We start from the raw sequence: 7,422 nt of genomic DNA, 5'->3' as shown, positions 1-7,422 counted from the left end.
ATATTTAATTACATTTAATTACATTTGATGAGATCCCTTTTCCTTTTGTGTTAAAGCAGGAGTGTAACTTCTGCTAAACAGCGGCCACTTGTGGCCACGAGTGGCAAGTACACAAATAACGAAAAACGTAATTTTTCTTTATATTTCAGGCCAAACCGGGGGACAGTTGTGTCTTTTTAATTTATAGAGCATGGTCTAGACCTACTAGATGTAAGAAATTGCTTAAGTTTAGTACTGTGACTCTGTTTTCGACAATATTGAGCAATATCCTTCATGTATGGAAGGCCAGAGGGGATGAAAATAAAGACATCTTTTAGTTTTCAGATGAAAGCTGGAGCATTTTCGTCTTGATTGTAATCGCAAGAAAACAAGTCAGGGTTACATATCGAGAGAAAACAATATAAATGTGTCTCCTTGAGTTAATATGTGTCTTATTTCTATACAGCCATGTGCCTTTGTGGACATTATATATATATATATATTTTTTTTTTTTTACAGCTATTTTTAAGCCGACACGCTAGTGGGAAATCACCAGGATGATCAAGTATCCTGAGGTCGTCTATCCGAGTTAGTGAGTCTAGAACCGCAGACCTCTTTCCTTTAAGGCCTCCGTTTGCAGTATCATCGTCTCGCTAGTAGAAAATAACACCAAAAATACTCTATTTACAGGTTCTTGTGTACACATGGGGGTTTGTAACGCCTCCGGTGTGACGTCAGTCATGTATAGACGGGGGCGATATGGGTTAAAATGACTATTGGTGCTTTCAAAAATGTCACTCCCTGATATACAATCATTGGTAATGTAGATATGGGTTATATGGCTGAGTGGGTAAATTATTAAATGTATTCAGAAAATGACATCACCGTCCTGTAATGCAGCCTATAAAACCAGGAAAAGAACACCTGAGTCATGTTCAACGTTTAACCCTTGTGTTGTCTTCATTTTGAAGTGTTTCCCCTTATCTCAACGTTTTGTTGCTTTTTACAGTGTTTTTATTAAGTTTTTGTATTTTTTTTGTAATCAATTTTGCCGCATTTTCCAACATTTTTCACCTGTATTTCGACTTCCTTTAGTCCCAAAACGGGTCAAATTTGACCCGAAGACAACATAAGGGTTAAGAAGATATCTAGCCTCATGTATCTGTATTGATGTTATCTCAGTATATTACAATTACTACTTATTTATATAAAAACTACTGCAAAAAGCACAGAAACGATGGATTTTTCCAAGGCCAAGGTGTACAATTTCATTCGTACTTCATCCACAAACAGCTTGACTTATTGTGGGGGGTTTAGAGTTGGGGGGAGAGTCTTCTTCTCCCCCCCCAAACCCCCAAGTACAGGGATTCCAGTCCCAGGGTCGGGGGGGGGGAGTACTGCTGAGGAGGCCAATTTTTCATCGCGTCCATTAGCTTTAGCCAGGTTAGCCATTGTTAGCCATTGTTAGCAATAGCGGTAGTTGACGACGCATGCCGCCGTCTGGTTGTTCGTCCAGACGGCGTGTCAACATGTCCACAGATAGAAGATGGACAGGGCTGTGGGGACGACCGGTTGGGTGAGACACAAATAAGACAGAAGGGGTAATAACTGTGTGTTAATGCAGCTTTCACTGCTGGTGGTGCACGGGGCGGCCATGTTGGATTTTGGCCTCGGGGTACTGCAAGGTGTCCCGACTTCCCAACTTGGGAATCTGAGTTCAGTTCTTCTTCTTCTTCTAGTCCTCCTCCACCTCCTCTTCCTCCGTCCCGGGCCGTCTCTACAGGTGCGTGTCCTCCTCGCCGGCTATGTCCTCCTTCAGCAGGTTGTCGATGGGGACGATCCAGCTGTCGTTGAACTCGCCGTTCAGCGCCGTCTTCTTCTCCTGCATCTCCGGCTGCACCTCCATCACCTCCAGCGTCGGGTTGTCGTGGTAGCCGTTCTCCACCGTGTGCAGCTCCTCCGTCAGGTGCTGCTGCAGACAAGAAAAAGGACACTGTCTCTAGAACCTGTATTCATAAAATGTCCCCCCCCCAACACAATATTTTGAAGAGGTAGATTTGTCCCTCTCAAATAAATATGGAAGACAGCCCACTCCGCAAAAGAGAACATAAAGGGAATGGGAGATGACCTCTGATTGGCTGTTAAAGGGAATGGGAGATGACACTCTGATTGGCTATTAAAGGGAATGGGAGATGACCTCTGATTGGCTGTTAAAGGGAATTGGAGCTGACACTCTGATTGGCTGTTAAAGGGAATGGGAGATGACCTCTGATTGGCTGTTAGAGGGCATGCATGTCAGAGCTGCATTCTACCCAATGGTCAGCAGAGGGCGCCAGTACTGCTCCGAAAAGAAGTCCTTTTCTATAGAAGTCTATGGGAAAATGACCCTATTTCTCCCTTGATTTCTTACCTACAGTGCTATCCCCATTTCTTTTAAAATGGACGTAAAGGAGGGGATTCATTAGGGCGTGGCTACCTTGTGATTGACAAGTTGTTGTCACAGCGACCTGTCAGTCAGGACAGAGCTTAGCAGTGCTAACCATGGCACTGTGGACTGGTTTTGGGTGGTCGCCCATGACAATTGCGATTGTTTCAAAGACACCAGAGCATGTTTCTCGCCATGTCCCAGAATGCCGTGTGGACTAGCCAGACCCTCCTCTGTAGCGCTGTGGAGGAAGGTCTGGCTAAGGGAGACCACCCCCTGGTTCTGACCTCGTGACAAATCGTTCATTCGGGTTTTTAAAAACACAAAACGCCAATGTCGAGACTTTACTACGTCAGCTTGTTTTAACCCGTCTTTGGTCTCCACCTACCTGGTTCTCGTTGTACGGCTTGCGGTGGTGCGAGGCGCACACGGCCAGGATGACGATCATGATCAGCAGAGCGCCGCAGGAAGCCAGGATGGCGATCAGGGTCTTGTTATCGGTTGGTTTCTGTGAGTAGAGAAGAAAACCAGATCAGAAGTACTCACATGGGAGAAGTACTCACATCCTTAAAAACACAGAACTTGAAGAGCCTTTAATGTCATTATACACAAGTGCAGTACCTGTGCAACGAGATTGAAGTAAGAATATTGACAGTGTATACACAATGACTGATTTTTTGCATTTTACGTAAAAATAAGTAAAAGTACTAATACCACACTGTAAAATATACTCTCTCCTAAGTAAAGTTTTAAAAGTGTTACAAAAGGAAAAGTATGTAAGTAGCATCAAAAAAAAAAATACTTTAAGTATTAAAAGTACTCAATGCAGTAAAACCCTTCCATTTTTTAGATTGGAAACAGTTCTGTGTTGTATTGGCGAATCATTTCAGCTGTTCTTGCATTTGTGGGTAGTTTAATTTATAATATGTTTATTATAAATTAAACTACCTAAAAATGCATGTGTTTTGTGTACAAAAACCGTTGTAAAGTAAGTAAAGCCGTCAGATGAATAGTGGAGTAAAAAGTACAGTATTTCTATCTGAAATGTAGAGGAGTAGAAGTAGAAAGTGGTCTTAAAAGAAATGACTGTACCAATCCAGGCCTGCTGCAGGCATTTCAACCTCTAACCCTTCAACCAAGTACCAAGTACCCTAAGCAACCTTCGGCTGATTTCTGAGGACTATGGTTACCTGGTCCTCAAAACTCTGCAGGGTAAATCCAGACAGCTAGCTAGACTATCTGTCCAATCTGAGGACTATGGTTACCTGGTCCTCAAAACTCTGCAGGGTAAATCCAGACAGCTAGCTAGACTATCTGTCCAATCTGAGGACTATGGTTACCTGGTCCTCAGGTCTCTGCAGGGTAAATCCAGACAGCTAGCTAGACTATCTGTCCAATCTGAGGACTATGGTTACCTGGTCCTCAGGTCTCTCACAATATAGCCACTAAAGTACTGTAAAAAATAAACTACTGTATTTTATTTTAATCTTATGTTGTGTCTAATTGTTTTGTATTTTCCAATAAATACATAAAATACTGTAAATAGAAGTACGGGACCTTTACTGTGAAAAGATTTCACAGTTACTTGCTTGACGGTTGTTACAGTAAGTTACTGTAAATGTGACGTTACATTTGTTACACTGTAGCGCTTACAGTTTTACTTTTAACTTTAACGTAATTTGACTTCCTCAACGTAATCAAACTTTTACTTAAGTAGAATATCTTTGTAGTCTTTCCCCTGCTGACCAGGACTCAGTATAGGGGGGGCGGGGGGGAAGGGGGTAACGGCCCAGTACCTTGATACCATCCATACTGTATATCAAGCCTTACCTTGATGATTTCTTCATAATACTGGCTCGCGAGGCTGGTTTTCACTGCAGGATCAATGGAAATAAATGTGTTAACGATAGAAAATCCACTTTAACGTTCCTTTAACTTGGCAAATGTGCTGCTTCTAGAAGGACAAGGGGCTTCACCTTTGCCGTTTATCTCCACGTAGTCAAACTGGACCTTGCTGTCGTGGTGCTGCCATTTCAGGGTGCAGTTCCCGTCCTGCAGGTTCACCAGGAGCCGCTTGCACACCTCCGCCAGGTCCTTGTCCTCCTGTTTCTGCAGGTGAGAGGACACATCCGGATCATCTCTACATCTTCATCTCTGTAGCTGTGTTTTATGGAGTGTGCTGTCATGAGTGTGTGTGTGTGTGTGTGTGTGTGTGAAAGGTGACAGTGAATGTCATATCTTCCTATGCTTCCTATCTTCCTAATGGAACAGCTGCATAGGCAGCCAGAGGGGGGGGGAGGGTAGGACATACCGACAAGGTGTGGGAACGAAGGAAACCAGTGAAAGGCAGGAAGGGTTCCCACTAAGACGTTTTTTCCACCCAGTGACTGGAATCTTTTATTTTTTATTTTTTTTATACCAAGCTGTTCCAGAAAATCTATCTAGAGCTGGGAAGTCCATTTTTTTTCATTTGTCCTGACATTTTTCCTCTCTATCTTTTCAATTTTTCACTCAAAATGTGATTTTTTTTCTTCTACATCTCTGGTTGAACTCTTTGAACTCTCCGATGGGAAATTGGCGCCATGGCCTACGTTGTTTCTATTGCTTATTGTGATGTCACTTCCTGCCGTATTGTCAGATGCTTCATATCCATAACAATGTAACAATCAATGCAGCCTAAGCTTGAACTACTGTATGTATTATTATTATTATTATTTTTTTTTCGGCGATATGCTCAGTTTTATGTGCAGAGACCCAAAGGTGTAACTTTAGGTGGGGGGGGGGGGGGGGGGGGGGGGGGGGGGGGGGGGGGGGGGGGGGGGGGGGGGGGGGGGGGTTGACATGACAAGGCAGCAAATGTCCGAAAAAGCGTCAAAAACTCTGAAAAAGGCAAGAAAAATGTCCCCAAAAACAACACAAACGTCCCAAAAAAGAGACAAAAACTTCAAAAAAAGCAGATTTCCTAAATTAAAGCTCCTACCAGGATGTCTGAGTGTCTTCTCCGATATGTATAAGACATATTATGCATCTCTAATAATAGGACAACAAGCATCAAAGATGCTAAATGCCTGATGGGACAATTTATGAAGCAAAAAAAAGGACAACTGCAGTGATGGGAGTCAGAGCAGGAACTGTTATTATTATCATCACATTAATATCTGATGTTGGTACCAGATTTAAAGATGCTAAAGTCGAAATGTAGCCAAAATCTTACCTGGGGTCCGTTGTTTAGAGAATACTGCGGATAAAAAGTCAGAAAAGAAGTACGTGAGTCCAAAGCATGTCTATAAAATTTCAAAAAAAGTGAAGTGAAAGCAACACGACACCTAGCGTTCGTTCAGTAATGAAATTAAATGGTTTGTGCTGAAATGACATGCTTTTATTTTGAAAAATTAACAAATGATGCACAGATTTATCTGCTCCACTTTGTATGTCTTACCAAAAAGGTCTTTGGCTGAGCTGCTGTGGCGTTGATGGTGGTGGTGGGGGGGGTGGTGGTGGTGGTGGTGGGGGGGTCTCTTGTGGTTGTAAAGGTGGTGGTGGTGGTGGTGGTTTGCGGTGGTGACGTGGTTCCAGCGTTGGTTCCAGCGTTGGTTCCAGCCTTGGTTCCAGCGTTGGTTCCAGCGTTGATGGTCTCCGCTGCGGGAGGTCCCGCCGTGGTCAGGGTGGGTGGGGGGCTGCTGGTCCCTGTGTTACCAGCTGACTCTGTGGCCCTGGGTGACGTCTGCCCGGAGCCTGTTTCTGTTCCTGAACCCGCTCCTTGACCCCATAACAACATGAAAACAGTAAAGATCTAGTCCCTGATCCCTGATGGGGGATTATGTAAATATTATGGATCTACAGCATATGGCAGATTTGGAATACTGTATGCCACCAGATGTGTTGATTTCATGATGGTTAACAGTGGATTCCCAGGGGAACTAGTCTACATCCAGGACTGCTGTGCGGACTAGCTAGACCCTCCGCCACAGCCGGTGGAGGATGGGTCCGGCAAAGCGAGACCACAGGGGGACTTACCTCTGTTGCTGTCTTGGCTCGTGGTGATGGGGATGGTGACGATGTGAGTCGGGACCTCTGGCTGAGACGTAGCGGCATCCGTCACGGTCTTGGTTGTGCTCACATCGGCAGGCGGTGTGACAGGCGCTGGAGTCCCAGAGGTTTTGGGGGTGCCAGTTGACTGCAGCGCGCCAGCGTCGAAGGGTTGCGCTAAACCGCCGCCGCTGTCGGTGGATACAGCTTTTTCAGACGTTGCTGGGGGCGGGGTCATGGGTTTGCTGGGGGTACTAGACGGAGGACTGGCACCGTTGCCCCCACTAGGGGGGGCAGCCGAGAGGGTAGTGGATGGTGGTGGGGTGGTGCTTGGGACAGTGGGTGCTTGTGTTTTAGTGGAGATCACCTTGTCTGCAGGGTTAGGTCTAGACATTGTTGTGGTGTTAGCGGGCGTGGGGACCGCAGGAGATGGTTGCGTGGTAGTTGTTGGTGTCTCGGTAGCTTTGGTTGCAGTCACCAAACTAGTGGTTGTTGGTTCTCCAGATGTGTTAGCAACAGCTGTGGCTGCATTAATTGTAGCAGCTTTTGTGGGCAACGCCGCAGTCGAGCCAATTTTGTCATCCTTTGTCACAGGAGTGTCAGCCTGGACCTCTGAGATGTGGACTAGGACGCCTAGTGAAGGAAAAGCATGAGTTTTAGGTGCAGCACGGTGGTAAATTGGTAGCATCAACCAATGAGTGGCAAGTGTTCCCCTGTGGCTGCAATAGGTGTTTATGTTGGCCACTTGGGGGCAGCACAACAAGCTAAAAACCTGGACTGTAATGAAAAATGGATGCATTGTAGCAGCTTTAATTTATAATTAGGGTCTGTTTTTTAACGGTCACCCGGAGGACTCTGAAGTCCGAGCTACGTGGACCCCCGCTCGTGGACTTCCTGCTTCTCGGACAGCTGTTAGCCTCAGCCACATCTTCTTGTGCTCCTCTATTTATAGCGGCCGAGACAGGATGCTGCACACAATAACGTGGAAA

General features: G+C 45.3%; 1 protein-coding gene across 1 annotated transcript; it reads right to left on the bottom strand.

Moving 5' to 3' along the window:
• Positions 1–1,700: 1,700 nt before the first annotated feature.
• On the bottom strand, positions 1,701–6,916 carry podxl (podocalyxin-like). Its single transcript, XM_034865394.1, has 9 exons — positions 6,422–6,916; positions 6,036–6,151; positions 5,923–5,999; positions 5,844–5,892; positions 5,619–5,642; positions 4,381–4,513; positions 4,235–4,278; positions 2,793–2,912; positions 1,701–1,951 (listed from the first exon to the last, which is right to left on the bottom strand). Exons 1-9 carry the CDS (start codon positions 6,825–6,827, stop codon positions 1,757–1,759), a joined length of 1,164 nt encoding a protein of 387 aa, XP_034721285.1. The 5' UTR covers positions 6,828–6,916; the 3' UTR covers positions 1,701–1,756.
• Positions 6,917–7,422: the final 506 nt, after the last annotated feature.

Source organism: Etheostoma cragini, unplaced genomic scaffold (assembly GCF_013103735.1).
Source record: "Etheostoma cragini isolate CJK2018 unplaced genomic scaffold, CSU_Ecrag_1.0 ScbMSFa_1523, whole genome shotgun sequence".
Classification (NCBI taxonomy): Eukaryota; Metazoa; Chordata; class Actinopteri; order Perciformes; family Percidae; genus Etheostoma; species Etheostoma cragini.
This window is presented reverse-complemented; position numbering and strand designations above follow the sequence as displayed.

Bases quoted from the DNA above. Each gene is read 5' to 3' on its own strand.
- podxl (XM_034865394.1), bottom strand. From the start codon at position 6,827: ATGTCTAGACCTAACCCTGCAGACAAGGTGATCTCCACTAAAACACAA. The intron at 6,152-6,421 runs GTAAGTCCCCCT...GAGCGGGTTCAG, and splicing joins GAGCCAAGACAGCAACAGAG to GAACAGAAACAGGCTCCGGG. The intron at 2,913-4,234 runs GTAAGGCTTGAT...CTCTACTCACAG, and splicing joins ATTATGAAGAAATCATCAAG to AAACCAACCGATAACAAGAC.